This window comes from Hyla sarda, chromosome 5, assembly GCF_029499605.1.
Source record: "Hyla sarda isolate aHylSar1 chromosome 5, aHylSar1.hap1, whole genome shotgun sequence".
In the NCBI taxonomy this organism is placed as follows: domain Eukaryota; kingdom Metazoa; phylum Chordata; class Amphibia; order Anura; family Hylidae; genus Hyla; species Hyla sarda.
This window is the reverse complement of record NC_079193.1, coordinates 304,168,697-304,192,899: the sequence shown is the minus strand read 5'-3', so window position 1 is coordinate 304,192,899 and position 24,203 is coordinate 304,168,697. Positions and strand designations below refer to the sequence as shown.

Sequence of the window (24,203 nt, the reverse complement as noted above, 5' to 3'; positions counted from 1 at the left end):
CTGGCTGATATTGGTTGGACGACCGTCCAACCAATAGCAGCGCTCCTGGGGTGGTGACAGGATCACCACCTCCCTCCAGCTACAGGAGATGATTGACGGTGTATACTACACTGCCTATCACCTTCTAATTGCGGGTCATCGGGTCACACATGACCCGTATGACCGGAATCGCCGCAGATCGCCGGGGTCTTAGGACCCTCCTCGCCGTTGTCGCGGGATGCTGAATGATTTCAGCAGGCATCCTGTTCCGGTCCCCACCCGGCATGCTGCGGGGACCGGAATTCCCCAGGAGTGTACAGGTACACCCTGGGTCCTTATGTACCAGGGCGTACCTGTACACCCTGGGTCCCTAAGTGGTTAATTTTGTAAGACTGGATATTCCCTTTTTAGAGTGGCTTTCCAGTTTTCTCCTTATATTCCTGCTTTATCCGACCCTTGTTGACAACGTCTAGATAACATGCCACCATTCTACTCTAGAGGCAGTGGCCGTCCAGTGTGTTCAGATACTGAGATACTGTGTGTGTGTGTGTGTGTGTGTGTGTGTATGTATATATATATATATATATATATATATATATATATATATATATATATACAGTGGGACAAAACTGTATTTAGAGAGGCCAGTAATTTTCATCATATACCTCAACTATGAGAGACATAATGATCACATTGTCTGATTTTTAAAGAACTTAAAGTAAGTATTTGGTAACCTACAATGAAGCAAGATTTCTGGCTCTCACAGACCTGGGACTTTTTCTTTAAAAGTCTCCTCTATTCTCCACTCGTTACCTGTATAAAAGACACCTGTCCACAACATCATACAGTCACACTCCAAACTTCACTATCGCCATGACCAAAGAGCTGTCAAAGGACACCAGAAACAAAAGTGTATACCTGAACCAGGCTGGGAAGACTGAAACATTGATCCATGGATTCATTCTGACTGCCATATTTTGAGTCGGGAAGGAATTTTTGCCTCTAGTGTGAGTTTTTTTTTGCCTTTCTCTGGATTAACTACGTAGGGACTCATTAGGGTTATAGGTTGAACTTGATGGACTCTGGTCTTTTTTCAAGCTTATGAACTATGTAATCTGCAATAGGCAAGCAACTTGGTGTGAAGAAATCAACTGTGGAAGCAATCAAGCAAGACATACAAGACCACTGATAATCTCCCTTGATCTGGGGCTCCACGCAAGATCTCACCCCGTGGTTCACGCAAGATCTCACCCTGTGGTGTCAAAATGATCACAATAACGGTAAGCAAAAATCCCAGGACCTAGTGAATGACCTGCAGAGAGCTGGGACCAAAGTAACTAAGGCTACCATCAGTAGCACACTATGCCGCCATTGACTCAAATCATGCAGTGCCAGATATGCCCCCTTGCTTAAGCCAGTACATATCTGGGCCCGTCTGAAGTTTTCTAGAGAGCATTTGGATGATCCAGAAGAGGATTGGGAGAATGTTATACGGTCGGATGAAACCAATGTATAACTTTTTGGTAAAAACTCAACTTGTCGTGTTTGGAGGAGAAAGAATGTGGAATTGCATGTAAAGAGCACCATACCTACTGTGAAGCATGGGGGTGGAAACATCATGATTTTGGGCTGTTTTTCTGCAAAGGACAAGGACGACTGATCCGTGTAAAGGAAAGAATGAATGGGGCCATATATCGTGAAATTTTGAATGATAACCTTCCATCAAGGACATTGAAGATGAAACGTGGCTGGGTCTTTCAACATGACAGTGATCCCAAACACACCGCCCAGGCAACGAAGGATTGGCTTTGTAAGCATTTCAAGGTCCTGGAGTGGCCTAGCCAGTCTCCAGATCTAAACCCCATAGAAAACCTTTGGAGGGAGTTGAAAGTCCGTGTTGCCCAGCGACAGCCCCAAAACATCACTGTTCTAGAGGAGATCTGCATGGAGGAATGAGCCAAGATACCAGCAACAGTGTGTGAAAACCTTGTGAAGACTTACAGAAAACGTTTGACCTCTGTCATTGCCATCAAAGGGTATATAAAATAGTAGTAACATAGTATTGAGATGAATTTTTGTTATGGACCAAATACTTATTTTCCACCATAATTTGCAAATAAATTCTTTAAGAATCAGACAATGTGATTTTAGGGATTTTTTTCCCCCTCCTTATGTCTCATTATAGTAGAGGTATACCTATGATAAAAATTACAGGCCTCTCATCTTTTTAAGTGGGAAGACTAAATACTTTTTGCCCCACTGTATATCAAGAACGTTGATGATTTGAGGAAACAGAATTGATAACACTTGACACTTCCATTGTCTTTTATCTTGTGACTGCTGTTCCTTTTGGCTCTGGATACAGCCCTAAACCTGACAACCTAATAAAGGAGACTGTCAGTTTCAGATGGGAAAGATCTGTGCTGTCATTGCTTTTGAAGAAATGAGCTGTGCTGGATGTTATTACTACTATATTATACCTGCTAGTCAGAAACAATGAAATGGTGTAAGTATTGCTATATATATATATATATATATATATATATATATATATATATATATATATGTATATATAGAGAGAGAGAGAGAGAGAGAGAGAGAGAGAGTGAGAGAGAGAGAGAGAGAGAGAAAGAGAGAGAAAGAGAGAGAAAGAGAGAGAGAGATTGTATCTACAGTATAATGCCAACAACAACATTCCGGTTAACATAAAGTCCTAAAGAATGAGATTCTATAGAAAGGAAAAGGTGGAGGTGGAGACCGGCAAAGAGGCACCTAGTGTGATACCACAAGAAAAAGGAGGCAAATGGAAACAAGACACAGGTGGGCACAAATTGCCCGTAGGTAGTGGGTGCTCACCTTGAGCGAGTGGAAATGTTCCATATCAACCCACAACTGGGGTTACAAACACAAACACTGGAGGCAGCTGCTTAGCCCAGGGTGCAGGAGAGGACAGGCCGTCCTGATATGGGAGACGTAGAAGAATAGATGCAAAATACCCTTTGTAGAAGGCACTGCTGGTGTCCGGTGTAGATGAGAATGAGATGAGATATCTGATATTATATGACGGGATGCTCTGATGGATTGTGATATCCAGGGCTGACATACTGACAGGAGGCCAGATGTTTGATAGAAATTAAAGGGTTCACCTTATGATGGACATAGAGAAGAACTTAAAGCGTTCCTGTCAGATCACCCCATGGACCCACTTCATGATCGACAGGTCTGCAGGTCTAAAGCTGCTGCTTGCGTGCTCCTGTGCTTCTGCCTCCCCCCCCCCCCCCCTTCTCCACAGGAGCACGCAAGCAGCAGCTTTAGACCTGCAGACCTGTCGATCATGAAGTGGGTCCATGACGTAGGTGATGACAAGTGGACACAGTAAGACTAGTATGTATCCCAGGAGGCAGGGAGGGCAGTTCTTTGACAAGCTTTTTCAGTATGAAAAACTGATTTTTTTTTTTTTTTTATGAAAGCAATTGCAAAACCTATTGGTTTTGCATGCTTTACAACATATCAAAAGTTTTTATATCTGACAGTGCCCATTTAAACTACAGCCCCAACTTCAATTCCATGAAAAGCCGATCACCAGACCCACTTCAATGGTGTTGAGACACCCCCTTTAGCTCTCTAAACACTACTTTTATTTTTCACAAATGTATATTAGTAATGTAGTTTTTGGTGGTCTTCAATGGCAATTGGTAAGATGGCTTAGGTCTTTGTCTTAAGACTTGTGTTTTTTACTGACCTTGGATTTGGAAACCGCATGAAAAATCTCTGAAGCTGCAAGAGAAGATCAGGGGTGTCTGATAGCCTGAGGTACCAGAGAAAGGTTGCTTGCATCTGTGCTTGCTAAGTGCTATGCAGAGTAAGCAAACCTTTCGCCTCCATATCATGTTTATTCCTGTCTGTTTAAAAACCCTAAGAAGCCTTGTAGTTAAAGATATTATAAATAAATTAAGAATACAATATGAAGTTACTATTAGGGTTTTTAAGTTAAAACAACTATTTCTAAAACAAGTCAACATAATAAAGTCGCGTTTGTCACACAAAATCTTAAATGGTTGACTGCAAAAAGATTTTATGGGGAACTATACTATTTTACTAGTAGCACTGCAGTGAGCACAATATAAAACTTACAGTCTTCAATAGCATGTCGTTGCTGTAGCATGACTACATCTTCATATGACTTTTGTGATTTTCATAAACTGTTGTGAATGCTTTCTTTTTTAATCTACAGTATAACCCTAAATCAAAATGGACAAAAGTTTTTAGGTTTATATTGTAGGGGTTAACCCTAAAGTAAAGCCTATCCTTTATCCAGAGGATATGGAATAACTGGCTGATCTGCAGGAGTCAGGATCACTTCTTTCATTTTTGAAAAGGTCTCTGAAAAAAGAGATAAGCGATCTGATTGGTTGCTATGGGCAACTCAGCAACTTTTTCACTAGACAGGTTTTGATAAATCTCCCCCACTGTGTGCAGATTGGAAAAACTTTCTGAAGTCCGAGAACCATTACTGCAGCCTCCACAATCTGGGCTTCATGGCAGTGACCAGAAAAAAATCTCTCCACAGTAAAAGACGCAAAAAAAGCAACTAAAATACTCTTAGACTATAGGAAAAAAGATTATCTGGTGCGATAAAACCAAGATTGAACTTTATAGCCTTAAAGAGTACCAGTCATCAAAACATATTTTCTAAACTAAGATTATGATCCCTAACTACTCCTGCCCTTTTTTCATAGTTTTTAAAAGCTGTGAGCTCTCGACAGGAGAAAGTGGGCGTTCCCCAGCAGGCGCGACATCAGAGGCCTGTGAGAGCTGTGCCTCCCCATGCCCTGCATGAGCTTCCTGAGTTTGGTCTCTGCCAGGCCGGGAGGAGACCAAACTAACTGTTTGATTTGCGCAGGTAACATAACAGAGCCACCTAGTGGCTGTTTTCAATCACATTAAAAACATATAAAGGTTGAGAATTTTAACAGCAAGTAAATAGCAAAGTGTATTTAAATTACATAAGGGACAATATATTAAAAGTTTAGTTTGATGACTGGTACTCTTTAATTCTCATGTGTAAGTGTCATATCTAAAGGAAACCAGGCACTGCCACATATCATTGTCACATACTGTACAATGATTCAGATGTCTGGAATTACTTGTGAAATATGGATATATTAATATTCCATTGTTGAATACATTAACTGACCTTTTAATCCAAAATAACGTAGAGATCTGGCGTCTGAAAAATACTCTGCAAGGTTTGAAAAGTTATGGCAAGTGGTCATTAAAGTTGATGTACTCCTCAAGGCAATGCTACACCATTTCCAGCCAAAGATGCGTCCTTTTTACAGATGAAAGGACTCAAGGGGCTGCTCACTCTAACACAACCATATCTAACAATCTAACAACTATTTAAAATATGTTTTTATGGGCATATCGGCTACCCCTACATATACGGCTGGATTCTCCAGCAGAATACCATCAAAATGAGTCCTCACATGACCTTCTTGTATGGATCCCTGTTCAAACTGTACCCACTGGGTAAACTCTATGCAATAGAGGGGGGGGGGGGGATCATGTCAAGTATCCTCAGAAAGAGCAGTTGATGGAGAACCCGAATATAGTAAAATATTATGTGGGTGCATGGTCAGTGGTTGAAGATGGGAGGCATTTTCTTATTTCTTGAGCTTAAATACATGAATAGGAGGGGGTTGACCAGCCGAGGTTTTTTTTTTTTTTAATAGATTTGGCCTGTCACCCCCATTACATCATTTGTGACAATCATCCCTACTGTAAAGCAATGTAGTGGCAGTATCATGCTGCTGGGGGTGTTTTTCAGCAGCTTGGACTGGGAGACTGGTCAGGGTTGAGGGAAAGCTGAATGGAGCAAAGTAAATAGATATTCCTAAAGAAAACCTGATCCATTGGGGGAGATTTATCAAAACCTGTGAAGAGGAACAGTGGTACAGTTGCCCATGGCAACTAATCAGATCACTTCTTTGATTTTAGAGAAGCTTGTAAGAAATGAAAGACGTTATCTGATTGGTTGCTATGGGAAACTGCACCACTCTTCCTCTACACAGGTTTTGATAAATCTCCCCCAATGACTCTAAGCACAAAGCCAAGACAACACAGAAGCCCTGACGTACACCCTATCAGACATTAACATTACTTCCACCGACATTCCTTCGACGACCTGAACATTACTTCCACCGACGTTCCCTATACAACTTGACAGAGCTTCAGCGGATCTGCAGAGAAGAATGACAGAAAATCCCCAAATCCAGGTGTGTAAACCTTGTGACATCATACCCAAGTAGAATGAAGACTGTAGTAGATGCCAAAGGGGCTTCAACTAAGTACTGAGTAAAGAGTCTGAATACTTATGTCAATGGAATATTTTCATTTTTTGAGTGCAGAACGTTTTTATTACAGCGTGAGGCCGCAACATAATAAAAAAAAGTTAAAGGGTCTGAAGACTTTTCTAATGCATTATACATAGTTAAGAGTCACGCACTGTAATGGGTTCAGGAGAAGCAGCCCCCGGCACTATCATGAACGGTCCGGCTTTGTCATGACCACACTGTGCTGTTCAGATAGGTTTTCCCAGTTGGCACATACTGGCAGCTTCCACTAACTGAATTAGCTGAGCGGTGACGAGGCTTCTACTGAGATTATCATGTTCCTGGTGATGCAGGTCATTAATATATTCATAAGAGAGAACTGTTTGTTGTGTAACTGAATGAGCAGCCGTATAACAGGATTGTGCAGCCTGTCGCCCTGGGTGAACCTGCAGCTAGTAATTACTTAAAGACATGAACATTGCAGCCTGAGTTACTTGGAATTGGTCCTGATATTCAGTTTGGGGGAGTAAGTTAACCATGGGCCCTGTGCTTTGAGCCATACATGGCCTAATACCTTTCACACTGCAGCTCTGCTCATCGGTGTCTATAGTCAATACTAGGGATCGACCAATTATTGGTTTGGCCGATATTATGGGCCGATATTCACGATTTTGGACATTATCGGTATCGGCAATTACCTTGCCGATATTCCGATAATGCCCACCCACGCCCCGCGGTCAGAGACGACCGCCGCTACCCCATTGCCTCCCCAGCCTCTGGCCACATACCGTCGCCGCCGCTGCCCCATTGCCTCCCCATCCTCTAGCCACATACCGCCGCCACTGCCCCATTGCCTCCCCATCTTCTGGCCATGTACCGCCGCCACTGCCCCATTGTTTCCCCCATCCTCTGGCCACATACCGCCGGTGCCTCATCGCCTCCCCCATCCCCGGTGTTATAATTACCTGTTCCAGGGGTGGCTCCTGTGTCACCCTGTGCTGTTGCTGTGCGCTGCGCAATGACGAGTGACGTCCTCAATGCGACGTCATCATCAGTGTGCACAGTGACAGCGCAGGATGCCGCCGGAGCCAGAAGTATCACAGAATATCAGTATAAGTTATCGGCTATCGGCCTGAAAGGTCACAGATTATCGGTATCGGCCCAAAAAAATCTATATCGGTCGATCCCTAGTCAATACTACTTTTTTTTGTTCTAGATGCCAGACCAAACCCCTATTTTAGGACCCTAGACATACCATGCTTCTTTCCTTCCTACTCTTCCGTTCCATGCGCCATCGCACTAGATCCTGACACCCTGCATAGCACTGAGTACCAGAGCAGTGGTGTCTGTTCCTAAAGAGTAGCCTGGGAACAAGGAAAGTGAGTGGCACTGGCCATTTTGTTCTGGACTATTGCAGTAGACTACACAGTGTTTCTCAACCAAGGTGCCTCCAACTGTTGCAAACAAGGATGCCTCCAGCTGTTGCAAAACTACAGCTCCAAGCAAGCAAAAAGCAGTGGTCTCCAAACTGGGGCCCTCCACCTTCGGCTGTCTGACCACTGCACCAGATCCTGACACCCTGCATAGCATTGAGACCCAGTGAAGCCTTTTCCTAAAGAGCAGCCTGGGAGATAGGAAAGTGAGTGGCACTGGCTGTTTTCTTCTGGACTATTCCAGTAGACAACACAGTTTCTCAACCAGGGTGCCTTCAGCTGTTGCCAAACTGCATGCCCAGACAACCGAAGGTGGAGGGCCCCAGTTTGGAGACCACTGCTTTTTGCTTGCTTGGAGCTGTAGTTTTGCAACAGCTGGAGGCATCCTTGTTTGGAAACACTGAGTTAACCGATAAATAAATAAAAAGTGGGGCAATGGCCAATATTATCTCTAAAGCAGTGGTTCCCATATAGTTGTCGGCCCCCACACTGCCCCCATATAGTAGCAGGCCTGCAGACTGCCTATATTTGGAGCTTCACTTCTTCTCAGGTCTGTTGAACTACTGCTATGTCCCATAGTAGTAGGTCCTCGGTCCAGAGGAGCAATGGAGCACCGAAGCTGATGCGGTAGTTGTCATGCACAGCGGTAGTTGACATGCACAGTGGTAGTTGACATACACTCTGCTGTCCTCCTGCTCCTCTCCTTAGGGCAGCAACGTCAGCTAGTACCAGCAGCTACTGCTAATTTCTCTTAAAGTGGCCCACTGCCACTCTAAGATCAGGCAGCAGGGGCCACAGCCACTTTAGAAGCAAACAAACAAATGGGTCCAAATGTGTGCTCTACAGTTTGTGTACCCCCATTCATTTTATTGAAAGTTGCACAAACATTGTAGCACTACAAGATACATTATTTGCATGAAACAGTAACAAATGAATATTGCTCTATTGTTCAGTGAGGAAATAGAGAGGACTAAGCAGCTTTAAGTATACAGTTCTCTCTGTGATCAGGCAGAGTGATTCCTGAACACTGTGCCTGATCTATATTCTATGAATATACCTGTTATGTTTGCATAATATATTTTTGTCTACTTTTGTGTTTCAGTTCTTAACTAAAAAAAAAAATGAAGATCAATAGTTGATTCCGAGAAAACCACTTTAGAGTACTATTAGATGGGGGGAGAATGTTGCAACCAAGAGCTACACCATTACAGCACCATTACAAAACCACATGTAAATGTGTTTTTATTTTTTTTACTGCAACCATTGTAATGGGTAAATATACTGTAGGAGGCCTCCTCTGTACCTCTGATGTAATAAAGAGCATAATATGGAGGACTTTTTGTTGCATTCTGTACACATTTGTCAAAAAATAGCTTGTCATGTACATGGTGGTGTTATTGTCCAAAGTTGTTGCATTCTCTATAAAGCCATAACCAAGTCTGCTTCAATAAAATGGCATCAAAACTATGTTTACACATGAACACATCTTAAGACGAGTTATTTTGTTGCTGATTTATATTAATATGTATATGCTTTATATATATATATATATATATATATATATATATATATATATATATATATATTTATATGTGTGTGTTGTTATATAAATTCATTTTCCAAGCATTTTAATTCAATAAAATTTCCTTTTACTTTTGCAGTGCCAAGATCTATTGAACATCCTAAATGGGACTGGAGGACAAAGCCAGAAAGTCGAGATTTTGATGAGTTAAACCACATCCTTCAAGAAAGCAAAAAACTTGGGAAAGCTCTTGAGAATCTGTCACGGAGTAAGTCCAGAACTGATCAGTGTAAGACTGAGTTCACATCCCAATTTATGCCCCCCTAGACACGGATACATTGGCAAACTCTGAAAATAGCAGCTAATGTTTCCATGCACGGGCCCATACAATACAATGACCCAAACATAGAAAGCCGAACGTTGTCACAAGCTGACAATTGTCGGGTCGATTTGAGCACAGATACGTCCTTAAAGGGGTACTCCGGTGGAATTTTTTTTTTTTTAAATCAACTGATGGCAGAAAGTCAAACAGATTTGTAAATTACTTCTATTAAAAAAATCTTAATCCTTCTAGTACTTATTAGCGGCTGTATACTAAAGAGGAAATTCTTTTCTTTTTGGATTTCTTTTGTCACGACCACAGTGCTCTCTGCTGACATCTCTGTCCATGTCAGGAACTGCCCAGAGCAGGAGAAAATCCCCATAGCAAACATATGCTGCTATGTACATTTCCTAAAATGGACAGAGATGTCAGCAGAGAGCACTGTGGTCAGACGGAAAAGAAATCCAAAAAGAAAATAATTTCCTCTGTAGTATACAGCCGCTAAGAAATACTGGAAAGATTAAGAATTTTTAATAGACGTAATTTACAAATCTGTTTTACTTTAAAAGTTTTCCACCAGAGTACTACCCCTTTAATGCAACACTGGGTGCTGTTTCGTGATAAAATTACCAATCTCTACTTCCCAGAATATTAACAATAAATGTGAAACTGTATAAATCAGCATCACTTTATGTATGTCTTTACTATTTAAATGATTTATGGAGTAACTGATTTATATTCACCAAACAAGGGAGAAATATTTTAGATTAAATTTGTAAAATTTGTTTTTCACAGGTATTGCTGTTACAGATGAACTGGAACAGGTAATATTCAATTATATAAGGTTATATACGTTATATATATATATATATATATATATATATATATATATATATTTTTTTTTTTTTTTTTTTTTTTTTCTTTTTAATTACTTTTATGCCTGGAAATTTCGAAACTTTAAGAAATGATTATTTAGCAACAAAGGGAGCCAGAACACATTTCAAGCAGTAGGTTAGATTTATTACCCACAGCCTGATCCTGCCTTTTCATTTCATGATGGTGACATGATGGTTATGTAATGAATGTTCAAGCTTTCTAAGGGCTTATTCACACTATCTATTTTTAATCCTGCTGCCGAAAATATGGTTCAGAAGCCTGCCATTGGTTTCTATGAAATTCTGCTGCACAATCTGCTTGGAAATGCATTGCCGTCTATGGAGGCAGCGCATTTTCAAGTGGTTCTAGTGCCAGCTTGTTCACATCAATTATGTAGTGTGAATGAGCCCTTATGAGGATTTCACATCTGCACATTTATAACATATCCACAGAATGTGCCATAAATGTCTGACAGACGTTAATTCTGTTTCAAGGTTGAGGCCCCTCCAAAACCCAAACCAGTTTCATCCGGTTTGCTTGTTGCTGCTAGAGGTGAAAAATCCAGCCAAAATGGTCGTTCTACACAGTGCGTGTATCCCCATTGATGTTATTGCCTGTTGCACAAACAGCGTAACACAACACACTACATTATATACTGTACATAGCTAATGGGGCTATGCTGTTTACACAACCCTCTTTGACATCTATGGGTGTTACATAAAATGCATAAAAGCAGCTCTCGAGATGATCTCAAGAAGAGGTGCAGGGGATGTTGTGATAGGTGCGGGTCCCTAATGTGGCACCTGCATTTATTGGACTTTTATGGTATATTCTGTGGATATTCCATAAATGTCCAGATGGGAATACCACTTTTGAGTTGTTTTCTAGCAGCTTGTGCTGGAATACCCCTATAGCTAGTTCTTTGTGTACTCTGCAAGCACCAACAAAGTATTAGGTTCCATTAACACATTCAACACTTAATTTAGTGTGTATTTTACGCTCAAATCCGTGTCATATCTGACGACAATCCACAACCTTCGCATGTAAATAGGTATCACAACCCTGTTGACATTCTATAGAAAATGCAGAGGTGAAGCTTTAGCTATTTAAAAAATAATAAAAAAAATACTTATTTCATATGAAATTATTAATGGGCTTATCCACCCACAGCAATATCTGCAGCCAAAACCCAGTGGTAATCTTTGTATCTGTGTTGGGTTTGCAGCGTGCAAATCTGACCTGTATAAATATACTCTTTATTCTTGGATGTGCCTCATTTTAGCAGCTTTAGAATTCAACATCTGAAAGGTCCTCATGAGGATTATATTGATGTGTGTGAATGGCTTGTAAGCTCTCTCTACAATGTAGGGCAGTGGTCTCCAAACTGTGTGTGACAAGACATTTTCAACATAAAGGCAATGTAACAAACACATTATAGATCCTCAGACACTAAACTGTAATACATTTCAATGCAGAGGCAATGTTTACCTGACAGAGGCAATGTTTACCTGAGGCAATGTTTACCTGACAGGACAACTCCTGTACTGGGACACCACATGCAGACCTCCAGATTTTGCAAAACTACAACTCCTGGAATCCGGGCATGTCGGGAGTTGAAGTCTTGCTAAATCTGGAGGTCAACAGTTTGGAGACTGCCGATGTAGAGGACCTGGCACTCTTCAGACACACCTTCAGATATTGTCTTGTAGCTCTCCTGCCCTTTTGATCTCCATGTCAGTTGTGTATGAGAACTTTCTGATATAGCCTTTAGGGAGTGCAGGGAACTACAATCTATAAAAAAAAAAAAATAATAATAATTAACAATACTGTATACCTGCATGTTGTTTTTTATTGATCTTATGCATATTGCTGCAGCAAATTCTCCATTTTTCTGTCTTCAGGACACAAGAGCATTTAACTCTTCACTTCTGAGACCCTGTGTGATCGGAGAATGGGTGGGAAGGGAAGACAATGACATTGACCCTTTAGCTTCAGAAATGATACAACCTCCTGTACCAAGAAATAAAAACGAACAGCGGGAAGGGGATGAAGGCAGCAGCAGTCCTGCTGGGAGGTAAGAATGGTTGTGCAGCTAGTGCACATTATGGATCACTCTTACAGCTATTAAAGGCTATGAAGGTCGTACCTTGCTGTGTCTAAGGAATAAAGGTTTGGCAAAACAAAGCTCTTTCTCAGACATGGTTTTACTCTCCTTTACTAGCATATGGGTTGGAGCTATGCTATCCAGTACAGCGGTCCATCAAGTTACAATATTAATTGGTTCCAGGACGACCATTGTATGTTGAAACCATTGTATGTTGAGACCATGACTCTATGGAAACCTGGTAATTGGTTCTGAAGCCCCCAAAATGTCATCCAAAAATAGGAAAAAGTGATGATTAAAAGATAAATAAGTAGATAACTAATCTAGATAAAGCAAATCCTTACATATAAAAGAGAGAAAGATCAGCTGGGAGCTGTAAATCACTATGTCTGTTTCCCAACCAGGGTGCCTCCTGCTGTTGCAAAACTACAACTCCCAGCATGCCCGGACAGCCAACGGCTGTCCGGGCATGCTGGGAGTTGTAGTTTTGCAACAGCTGGAGGCACCCTGGTTGGGAAACAATGGTTTATGTAGAGGAAAGGAGCTTCTGCAGGGTCCTATACAGTACACACAGGGTCCCAAATGGAGCCACCCTTACTTGGTGTCCAAAGGAGCAGGTAAGGAGTAGTACAGAACTTGTAGTTCCTCCCTGTAATGTAGGGGGCGCTACCAGACAGCCAGTCAGTGCAGGCACTTCAACAATAGAGGTGATTTACCAGTAAAATGCCCATTCTGATTGGTCAGTTCCTCCAGTTGTGACACGTTTCAATGTCCATAACATTGTATGTTGAGTCTGGTTTCAAGTTACAATGGTCCAGAAAAGACCATTGTATGTTGAAACTATTGTATGTTGAGGCCATTGTAAGTTAAGGGATCACTGTATTAGCTATGATTTTAGGTACTATGTTATGAAAGCTTGTCTGGGTATCTAGCAGACTTTGCAGGAACCCCATAGGGCTGATATATATCCTTCTTGCAAAGAGTAACCTTCACACTACGTAATTTTGGAAATTCTGGTACAGCAGCTTCCTATTGTTTTCAATGGGATTCTGATGCACCTTGCACACTGCTGAGTTTCAAATTACGAAAGAATGAGCATGATTATTGCTGATAATATTTAGAAAGGCGCTCCCCTATAAGGGTTTAGTGAGAGCACAACTCTGATTACACCAAATTAAAGGGGTACTCCACTGGAAAACATTTTCATTTACATCAAATGGTGCCAGATTTGTAAATTACTTCTATTAAAAAATCCCAATCCTTCCAGTACTTTTTAGATGATGTATACTGCAGAGGAAGTTCTTTTCTTTTTGAATTTCCTTTCTGTCTGACAACATGCTCTCTGCTGACACCTCTGTCCGTGTCAGGAACTCTTCAGACCAAGAGAGGTTGGCTATCGGGATTTGCTTCTACTCAGGACAAGTCCTAAAATGGATAGAGGTGTCAGCAGAGAGCATGTTGTCAGACAGAAAAGAAATTCAAAAAGAAAAGAACTTCCTCTATAGTATACATCATCTAGAAAGTACTGGAAGGATTGGAATTTTTTAATAGAAGTAATTTACAAATCTGTTTAACGTTCTGGCACCATTTGATGTAAATGAAAATGTTTTCCAGTGGAGTACCCCTTTAATAATTAATTCACATCTACAATGTGTCTACTTTATGTTCCTATTGTTTGATAAACATTCTTTTACTTTTTTAGAAGGTTAGAAGGTTTATATATATATAATTTTTTTTTTTTTTTTAAGATTTTCAGGAAAATGTCAAAATCTGATTTTTCAAGGACCAATTCCATTCTGAAGTGGAATTGAGGGGTCTGTGTCTTGGATACCCCCCTTAAAGTAGTCAGAAGGACATTAAAGAAGTTTATTAACCCTTTAGGTGTTTCACTGCGATTGTTCCCTGGCCAGCATCAGGGAAGCTTGGCTGTGCAGCACAGCCAAGCTCCATAAACTGTCACAGTGCCTGGCGGCCCTGTGACATTTAAAATCCATTATTTACATGTACGTGGTGATGCGGGAAGTCATCCCTAATCACCACGTACATGTACCTGAAATTGCAGGAAGAGGTTAAGTAGTCCAATAGAGCAGTGTTTCTCAAGTGCGGTCCTCAAGTACCCAAACAGGTCATGTTTTCAGGATTTCCTTAGTCTTTCACAGGTGATATAATTCTGGTCAGGGAATAAGGCATCACCACAGTTACAGTCATGGCTGTAAATGTTGGCACCCCTGAAATATTTTAAGAAAATTAAGTATTTCTCACAGAAAAGGATTGCAGTAACACATGTTTTGCTATACACATGTTTATTCCCTTTGTGTGTATTGGAACTAAACCAAAAAAGGGAGAACAAAAATGCAAATTAAACATAATGTGACACCAAACTCCAAAAATGGGCTGAACAAAATTATTGGCACCCTTTCAAAATTGTGGATAAATAACATTGTTTCAAGTATGTGATGCTCCTTTAAACTCATCTGGGGCAAGTAACAGGTGTGGGCAATATAAAAATCTCACCTGAAAGCAGATAAAAAGGAGAGAAGTTCACTTTTTTGGTAGAGCGCATTCTACTGTTTACTGAAAATGGAATGAGGCCTACAAAGAAAAGAACACAGTACCTACAGTGAAACAGTGGAGGTTCAATTATGTTTTGGGGTTGTTTCGCTGCCTCTGGCACTGGGTGCCTTGAATGTGTGGATGGCATCATGAAATCTGAGGATTACCAATGGATTTTGGGTCACACTGTACAGCCCAGTGTCAGAAAGCTGAGTATGTGTCCGAGATCTTGGGTCTTCCAGCAGGACAATGACCCCAAACATACATCAAAAAGCACCCAGAAATGGATGGTAACAAAGCATTGAAGAGTTCTGAAGTGGCCAGCAATGAGTCCAGATCTAAATCCCATTGAACACCTGTGGAGAGATCTTAAAATTGCTGCTGGGAAAAGGCGCCTTCCAATAAGAAAGACCTGGAGCAGTTTGCAAAGGAAGAGTGGTCCAACATTCCGGCTGAGAGGTGTAAGAAGCTTATTGATGGTTATAGGAAGCGACTGATTTCAGTTATTTTTTCCAAAGGGTGTGCAACCAAATATTAAGTTAAGGGTGCCAATAATTTTGTCCAGCCCATTTTTGGAGTTTGGTGTGACATTATGTCCGATTTTCTTTTTATCTTTCCTTTTTTGGTTTAGTTCCAATACACACAAAGGGAATAAACATGTGTATAGCAAAACATGTGTTACTGCAATCCTTTTCTGTGAGAAATACTTCATTTTCTTGAAAGATTTCAGGGGTGCCAACATTTACGGCCTTGACTGTAGATCACCTGTGAAAGACTAAGCAAATCCTGAAAACATGACCTGTAGGCGGTACTTGAGGACAGCGCTTGAGAAACACTGCAATAGAGCATGCTGCAGTCTCAACAGGTATAGCTGCCAGACCACCACCACAACAACAGAAAACCCCAGAGACTGCACTGGAACCCTCAGGACATAGGAATCTTCAGATGTCACAGTAAACAACGCTTTTCAGGGAATGGTATCCCCTTTCTCAGGTTACGGAAGAAGGATCCATTTTGCTGTTTGTGTTGTGTACATGAACATATATTTTTGTATTTGCTGCACTTGCTGTGCAGTTTGGAAACAGGACAACAGGGGAGTTAATTCCAGAGCACTATTTGATTATAGAATTTAGTTAGCAGTTAGTGAAAAAGATAATGACCCGGCTAACCTGAGGCTGATAGTGACGTCACTGCAGTTTCCACACTGGAAGGTTAGCCGGGTCATTATCTTTTTCACAGCGGAACTGCCGGTTGTAGACGCCACCGGCCTGGGCTGTCTCCCGGCACCCACCACAAGATAACGGCACAAAGACTCCATTGAAACCGTCGTCTGAATGGACTGTCACCCAGACCCTCACATCAATACCGTAAGTGGAACGACTTATAGTATTACCAAAGTACAGTATATCTTGGCAAAAAGGAAACATCAATAGACATCATTCACTATTAAATACCAGCATTGTATTCAAAAAACATGTATTGCCATCACCAATTTGGCACCACTAGTATTTCAATTATCCCATTTTTCAAACAAAAACCACCATTATTAGCATCACCGTTAGCGCTGACACTAAATCTATCTATCTCATGTACTTTAATTATTTTGAGTTGTATAGCAGGGAACCACGAGAGGGTGTCTTAGCAGCTGACCGATTCCATAAGCGCCAGTGCTCGGATACTACTATCTGTGTGCATATTTTAATACTTCCATGAAAAAAATTGGTCCTATTGTAGTACATATAATATAGTTAAAGAGAAGCTGTCACTAGTTTTATTCTTCCTGGGGCTCTGACCTGATCTCGCTTCACAACCTTTTATGATTCATTCTTAACCGCTGCACCATTAGTTTAGAGTCGTCATAGTTGAAGCGTTGACCATAAATGGGCTCCAAGTCATTGCTGTGGCCCCCGGGCCCTTATTGACAGATCTCGGTCAAGGTCGGTAGACACCTCCAATGAGTCGGAGACTGTTTCTGGCCAAAGCTGCAGCTGTGAACACTCCAAAATGGCGCAGCCGTTCAGAGTGAATCATAGCTGTTGCATGGAGGTTAAGACTCTGGGATGCATGAAACTAGTGACATCTTTCCTTTAAATTAATTGACTTTCTTTAAATCATTGCCCAGACCAGGGGCGTAGCAATAGAGGTAGCAGTCTCACTGGGACCCTGGTGCCTAAGGGGGCCCCCAAAGCACATATTCCCCAAAAGAGCCAGTATTATAATCCACATATGGGGCCCTGTTGTAGATTTTGCATCTGGGCCCAAGAAGATACAAGCTATGCCTCTGGCGCAGACCAACCAACTACAAAATAGCTTTCATATTTTTAGAGCAGAATATGAAATTAAAGGGATACTCCACTGCTCAACGTTTGGAACAAAATGTTCTGAATGCTTAGAGCCAGCCCCAGGAGCTCGTGATGTCATAGCCCCGTCCCACATGGCATCTCGCCCCTCCCCCTCAATGCAGCTGTCCCGCCCCCTCCCATAGACTTGCATTGAGGGGGCAGGGTGTGACATAATGATGGGCGGGGCTATGACGTCACAAGATCCCGGCTCAGTCTCTAAGCATTATGTTCCAAACGCTGAGCAGCGGAGTACCCCTTTAAAGTTGCGTAGTGATTGGTCGCTGTGGGCTACAAAGACAGACTTTCTTTTTGACAGCTTCATACATCTTCCCCATAGTGTCTCCTGCCTTATAATCCCGGCTGACGTGTTTGCCGGGTACAATATATAGAACTATAGATTCCTCCTAAAGCATTGATGCTCCTGCCAGGTTCCTTTCATTGTGAGCCGCGGTTGGCTTCTGCAAAAACAACAAAACTAATTGGTATCCGAGCTTCACTTTGAAGAATATTTAATAATGTATCTAAGCCTCTTGAAACACAACACAAATCCTAATCTAACTACAATGGAAGGAACTGTAGACATAACTTCAATGAACATTCTGCAAACCTTATTAATACAAGTGGATGGCAATCTAAGCACATAACAAACAACAACACATGACTTACTTATGAATATTTCATGAAATGAACTCTGTTAAGGATAATTCTGAAGAATAGTATCTGAGGCCGGTATGCACACATAGCCCTGAGTCCACAGCAAACACAGCACAATGAGGGGGGGGTATTTATCAATTTTGCCTGTTGACCGTTTCTTTTTACCCTTTTTTTCTTTGGTTTTCGTGGACATGCACCAAATTTATCATTTGGTGCAAGTTGTTAGTAATTTTGGCTCAAATGTTGAAATCAGCCGTTCACAGCGCCTTTTACACAGAACTTACCACCACAGAGGACGCGTATTTTACCCTGTAGAGCAGCCATTTCGGAGTCCCTCCTGCAGTATATCAGCAAGCGACAGGAGTTATTTTCTTTTGTGGGGTTTATAGTCACCATGTGAAATGGATTTTATTTTCAACTTGAGTCGTTTTTTTGTTTTGTTAGTTTAGTGCAGTGGTCTTCAACCTGCGGACCTCCAGATGTTGCAAAACTACAATTCCCAGCATGCCCGGACAGCCGTTGGCTGTCCGGGCATGCTGGGAGTTGTAGTTTTGCAACATCTGGAGGTCCGCAGGTTGGAGACCACTGCTTTAGTGCTTACCTTTCCTGAACCTGTGTGGCCATGTCCAATGCTGGCTCAACGGAGGGTGAAGGTCCCTCAGAGACAACTATGTCGCAGGGTAGTATTGAGCAGCCCCGGAGGCGTCGCTGCTTCCACAAATTTTTTTTTAATGTATTTTGACGCCGAAAGGCGCACAATTGCGCCAAAGATCGATTGCCGCAAATGATGAATAACTGACTAAAGTTAAAATCACACACAGGACCGTGTGATTTTAAGAAAGTTGTAAAAATGACAGTGGAGAAAATGCGCCAAACTTTGGCGCAAAAAGACACTGCGCCAAAGCATTGCGCCAAAGTTGCGTTAAAAAACACACATAAATCCTTTGATAAATACCCCCCATTATAACTTGGAGCTTTAACCCCTTAAGGACACATGACGTTCTCATACGTCTCCATTTCCGAGTCCTTAAGGACACATGACGTATGAGAACGTCATGTGTTTTACCGGCCACCCGCAACCATCTGGAGCGGAGCCGGTGCCCGATGCCTGCTGAAATCGTTCAGCAGGCATCGGGGCATATCGCCCAGGGGGGTCATTATGACCCCCCATGTCGGCGATGGCCGCAGATCGCTGGACAATTCAGTCCAGCGATCTGCGGCGGATTCCGGGTCAATGGGGTCTCCAGTGACCCGGTGACCCGGAATTATTGGCTGATCGGGGCCGTCAGCCAGAGCCAGCCACCTCACGATCGCCCTGATTCGTCGGCCGGATTACCGGCCGACCAATCAGGGCGCCTGCTGCGGGTGTCACTCCCGCAACCCACTCCGCCCCTCTTCCGGAGGACGTGAGCGGGTGCGGGACGTGCACCCCGGGTGCTGGGGACCCCGATCCCCGGCGCCCCTGTTGGGATTGGGGCCCCAGGAGCAGCGGCGGCGGCGGAGACGACGAGGGACTGACCTGGTGCAGCGAGGATCGTTGGAGGTGAGTGACAGCCTCCTGCTGTTGCTTAGCAACAGCTCCCAGCATGCAAAAAGGGCATGCTGGGAGCTGTAGTTATGCAACAGCAGGAGGCAGAACACCACAACTCCCAGCATGCCCTTATGGGCATGCTGGGACTTGTAGTTTTGCAACAGCTGGAGGCACATTCTTTCTATGGAAAAGTGTACCTTCAGCTGTTGTGTAACCACAACTCCCAGCTTGCACAATCAGCTAAAGTGCATGCTGGGAGTTGTAGTGGTGCATCTGGTGGTTGCATAACTACAACTCCCAGCATGCCCGTTGGCTGTCGGTGAATGCTGAGAGTTGTAGTTTTGCAACAGCTGAAGGCACACTGAGTTAAGTAGCAAACCAGTGTGTCTCCAGCTGTTGCATAACTACAATCCCCAGCATCCCCAGGCAAAGTAGTATGCCTCCAGCTGTTGCATAACTACAACACCCAGCATGCCCTTCCGCTGTCCGTACATGCTGGGGGTTGTAGCTTTTGCAACAGCTGAAGGCACACTGGTTGCAAAACACTGAGTTTGTTACCAAATTCGGTGTTTCACAACCAGTGTGCCTCCAGCTGTTGCAAAACTACAACTCCCAGCATGCACTGATAGACCGTACATGCTGGGAGTTGTAGTTTTGCAACAGCTGGATGTCCCCCCCCCCCCCCCCCAATGTGAATGTACAGGGTACACTCACATGGGTGGAGGATTACAGTAAGTATCCGGCTGCAAGTTTGAGGTGCGGCAAAATTTCTGCCGCAGCTCAAGCTGCCAGCGAGAAACTACTGTGAACCCCCCGCCCGTGTGACTGTACCCTAAAAACACTACACTACACTAACACACAATAAAATAAAAAGTAAAAAACACTACATATACTCATACCCCTACACAGCCCCCCTCCCCAATAAAAATGAAAAACGTCTGGTACGCCACTGTTTCCAAAACGGAGCCTCCAGCGGTTGCAAAACTAGAACTCCCAGCATGCACTGATAGACCGTACATGCTGGGAGTTGTAGTTTTGCAACAACTGGATTTCCCCCCCCCCCCAATGTGAACGTACAGGGTACACTCACATGGGCGGAGGATTACAGTAAGTATCCGGCTGCAAGTTTGAGCTGCATCAAATTTTCTGCCGTAGCTCAAACTGCCAGCGAGAAACTACTGTGAACCCCCGCCCGTGCGACTGTACCCTAAAAACACTACACTACACTAACACAAAATAAAATAAAAAGTAAAAAACACTACATATACACATACCCCTATACAACCCCCCTCCCCAATAAAAATGAAAAACGTCTGGTACGCCACTGTTTCCAAAATGGAGCCTCCAGCTGTTGCAAAACAACTACTCCCAGTATTGCCAGATAGCCGTTGACTGTCCAGGCATGCTGGGAGTTTTACAACAGCTGGAGGCACCCTGTTTGGGAATCACTGGCGTAGAATACCCCTATGTCCACCCCTATGCAAGTCCCTAATTTAGGCCTCAAATGCGCATGGCGCTCTCACTTTGGAGCCCTGTCGTATTTCAAGGCAACAGTTTAGGGCCACATATGGGGTATGGCCGTACTCGGGAGAAATTGCCTAACAAATTTTGGGGGGTATTTTCTGCTATTACCCTTTTAAAAAATGTAAATTTTTTGGGAAAACAAGCATTTTAGGTAAAAAAAATATATATTTTTTTACATATGCAAAAGTCGTGAAACACCTGTAGGGTATTAAGGTTCAAATTACCCCTTGTTACGTTCCCCGAGGGGTCTAGTTTCCAAAATGGTATGCCATGTGTTTTTTTTTTGCTGTTCTGGCACCATAGGGGCTTCCTAAATGCGGCATGCCCCCAGAGCAAAATTCGCTTTCAAAAAGCCAAATGTGACTCCTTCTCTTCTGAGACCTGTAGTGCGCCAGCAGAGCACTTTTCACCCCCATATGGGGTGTTTTCTGAATCGGGAGAAATTGGGCTTCAAATTTTGGGGGGTATTTTCTGCTATTACCCTTTTTAAAATTGTAAAAAATTTGGGAAACCAAGCATTTTAGGTAAAAAAAAATATATATTTTATTTACATATGCAAAAGTCGTGAAACACCTGTAGGGTATTAAGGTTCACATTACCCCTTGTTACGTTCCCCGAGGGGTCTAGTTTCCAAAATGGTATGCCATGTGTTTTTTTTTGCTGTTCTGGCACCATAGGGGCTTCCTAAATGCGGCATGCCCCCAGAGCAAAATTTCCTTCAAAAAAGCCAAATGTGACTCCTTCTCTTCTGAGACCTGTAGTGCACCAGCAGAGCACTTTTCACCCCCATGCAACGTGTTTTCTGTATCGGGAGAAATTGGGCTTCAAATTTTGGGGGGTATTTTCTGCTATTACCCTTTTTAAAAATGTTAAATTTTTGGGAAACCAAGCATTTTAGGTAAAAAAAAAATATATTTTTTTTACATATGCAAAAGTCGTGAATCACCTGTAGGGTATTAAGGTTCACTTTACCCCTTGTTACGTTCCCTGAGGGGTCTAGTTTCCAAAATGGTATGCCATGTGTTTTTTTTTGCTGTCCTGGCACCATAGGGGCACCATTGGGGGTTTTTGCCCCCCAAAAACCATTTGTCGCTCCTTCCCTTCTGAGCCCTCTACTGCGCCCGCCGAACAATTAACATAGACATATGAGGTATGTGCTTACTCGAGAGAAATTGGGTTTCAAATACAAGTAAAAATGTTCTCCTTTTTACCCCTTGCAAAAATTCAAAAATTGGGTCTACAAGAACATGCGAGTTTAAAAAATGAAGATTTTGAATTTTCTCCTTCACTTTGCTGCTATTCCTGTGAAACACCTAAAGGGTTAATACACTTACTGAATGTTTTTTTTAATACTTTAGGGGGTGTAGTTTTTATAATGGGGTCTTTTATGGGGTATTTCTAATATGAAGACCCTTCAAATCCACTTCAAAACTGAACTGGTCCCTGAAAAATAGTGAGTTTGAAAATTTTGTGAAAAATTTCAAAATTGCTGCTGAACTTTGAAGCCCTCTGGTGTCTTCCAAAAGTAAAAACTCATAAATGTTATGATGCAAACATAAAGTAGACATATTGTATATGTGAACCCAAAAAAAATATATTTTGAATATCCATTTTCCTTACAAGCAGAGAGCTTCAAAGTTAGAAAAATGCAAAATTTTCAAATTTTTCATCAAATTTTGGGATTTTTCACCAAGAAAGGATCCAAGTTACCATAAAATTTTACCACTAAGTTAAAGTAGAATATGTCACGAAAAAACAATCTCGGAATCAGATTGATAACTAAAAGCATTCCAGAGTTATTAATGTTTAAAGTGACAGTGGTCAGAATTTCAAAAAACGCTCCGGTCCTTAAGGTATAAAATGGCCTGGTCCTTAAGGGGTTAAGGGGTACTCCGGTGAAAACCTTTTTTCTTTTAAATCTACTGGTGCCAGAAAGTTAAACATATTTGTAAATGACTTCTATTAAAAAATCTTAATCCTTCCAGTACTTATTAGCTGCTGAATGCTACAGTGGAAATGCCTTTCTTTTTGGAACACTGATGACATCATGATGCATGGTGGCTTAATGGTTAGCACTGCTGCCTTGCAGTGCTGGGGCCTTGGGTTCAAATCCCACTCAGTGCAACAATAAAGAAAGACTTATTATTATTATTATAATAACGTCAGCAGAGAGCACTGTGCTCGTGATGTCATCAGAGAGCATTCCAAAAAGAAAATAATTTCCTCTGTAGTACTCAGCAGCTAATAAGTACAGGAAGGATTCAGATTTTTTAATAGAAGTAATTTACAAATATGTTTAACTTTCTGGCACCAGTTGATTTAAAAGAAAAAAGGTTTTCACCGGAGTACCCCTTTAAATCCCTGTGAAGACAGATGAGGATATTTTCAACAATGACATTGGGGAAGGAGGCAGAATGTTGTGTTACATGTATGTAAAGAGGTTTGTTTCACTTTACAAGCTTGTTTAGTTACCTGTTTAGTGACTCTTTAGCTGTTGGACACAAACTGTTCATTGCTTTATTGGTTTTGCCTGTAATATGCAATGTAGATGCAATGCACACATGTAATACTCGCTAACTTGTTGATGGTGATGCTACATGTAGATATAGTTCATAAGGTTGAATAAAGAACCCATTAAAGGGGTACTCCGATGGAAAACTTATTTTCTTTAAATCAACTGGTGCCAGAAAGTTGAACAGATTTATAAATTACTTCTACTAAAAAATCTTAATCTTTCCAGTACTTATCAGCTGCTGAATACTACAGAGGAAATGATTTTCTTTTTGGAACACAGTGCTCTCTGCTGACATCACGAGCACAGTGCTCTCTGCTGACATCTCTGTCCATTTTAGCAACTGTCCAGAGCCGCATATTTTTGCTATGGGGATTTTTTCCTACTCTGGACAGTTCTTAAAATGGACAGAGATGTCAGCAGAGAGTACTGTGGTCATGATGTCAGCAGAGAGATCTGTGTTGCAAAAAGAAAAGAATTTCCTCTGTAGTATTCAGCAGCTAATAAGTACTGGAA

General features: G+C 42.0%; 1 protein-coding gene across 3 annotated transcripts in view; it reads left to right on the top strand.

Annotated features, from left to right (window-relative positions):
• Positions 1 to 24,203, top strand: part of C5H8orf34 (chromosome 5 C8orf34 homolog) — a 355,582-nt gene that overhangs the window by 137,489 nt on the left and 193,890 nt on the right. For all 3 annotated transcript variants that reach the window (XM_056522121.1, XM_056522120.1, XM_056522122.1), the window contains exons 4-6: positions 9,409 to 9,537; positions 10,387 to 10,415; positions 12,369 to 12,541. In XM_056522121.1, coding sequence (XP_056378096.1) covers positions 9,409 to 9,537; positions 10,387 to 10,415; positions 12,369 to 12,541 — 331 coding nt within the window. The remainder of the gene's footprint in view (positions 1 to 9,408; positions 9,538 to 10,386; positions 10,416 to 12,368; positions 12,542 to 24,203) is intronic.